Source organism: Papaver somniferum, chromosome 1 (assembly GCF_003573695.1).
Source record: "Papaver somniferum cultivar HN1 chromosome 1, ASM357369v1, whole genome shotgun sequence".
NCBI classification, from domain to species: domain Eukaryota; kingdom Viridiplantae; phylum Streptophyta; class Magnoliopsida; order Ranunculales; family Papaveraceae; genus Papaver; species Papaver somniferum.
In genome coordinates this window covers 244,573,088-244,574,039 of record NC_039358.1, presented here as the reverse complement: position 1 = coordinate 244,574,039, position 952 = coordinate 244,573,088, and the positions used below count along the sequence as shown (strand labels likewise).

General features: G+C 37.8%; 1 protein-coding gene across 1 annotated transcript; it reads left to right on the top strand.

The window, feature by feature from the left end:
• On the top strand, positions 1–506 carry LOC113275446 (zinc transporter 9-like). The gene is made up of 2 exons (XM_026524953.1): positions 1–193; positions 226–506. The coding sequence occupies exons 1-2, from the start codon at positions 1–3 to the stop codon at positions 504–506; spliced, it is 474 nt and encodes a 157-aa protein (XP_026380738.1).
• The last annotated feature ends 446 nt before the right edge of the window (positions 507–952 follow it).

The window sequence follows — 952 nt, the reverse complement described above, 5'->3', positions numbered from 1 at the left end:
ATGTGGATGCAGGTATTGGAACTAGGAATCGTGGTTCATTCAGAAATAATTGGGATAGCCTTGGGTGCATCCGAAGACCCGTCCAGCATTAAGCCACTTGTTGGAGCTCTAACTTTCCATCAGTTCTTCGAGGGCGTTGGACTTGGTGGATGCATACCTCAGGTACGTACCAACAATGCAATATCATCGTATCGCGCCTTAATTATATATATATATATATATTAGTGATAATGATACTATTCTTCTCACTTACAACACCAATTGGGATTGGAATCGGCATCGGAATATCAAGTTCGTACGAAGAGAACAGTCCTACCGCTCTAATAACATCAGGTGTTCTAGATGCAGCAGCAGCTGGAATCTTGATATACATGTCTCTGGTGGATCTATTAGCAGCTGATTTCATGAACCCTAGAATTCAACAAAATGCTAAGCTTCAGTTTTCAGCTTACGTATCCCTACTTGTTGGAGCTACCTGTATGGCTATCATTGCTAAATGGGCTTGATCACACTGCATGCATGTCAGTAAGGATGCATGCAACTTTTTCTTTCATCTTATTCTTTCGGGGTGCCAATGCCGCCAATTCCCAAGGCTTACTTTCTTCTTGTTTCCTGTGTGTTGGAAGAAAGATAGCCATGGCTGCTTGAATTAACTGTTGTTGCTTACAGTTAATCCCTAGAAAATAAGTTAACTTGTATATGTAAACTGTAAAAATGTTGTAAGTATATTTTGATGATGTTGTAATTCATATACCAACCAAAAGGAGATTATGGTATGGTATATACTAACTATACGTTGTTGCTTCATTCTCAATTTATACTACAAGTGTGTGGTGTGTTGATTTTATTGCTTTGTACGTTTAATTATATTTTCATTGTTGTAAGTAATTAATCCTCCAAGGTATCCAAGAAAAAATCCGTCAATATTTCGAGTTAGTTTTATGGCTTTTTC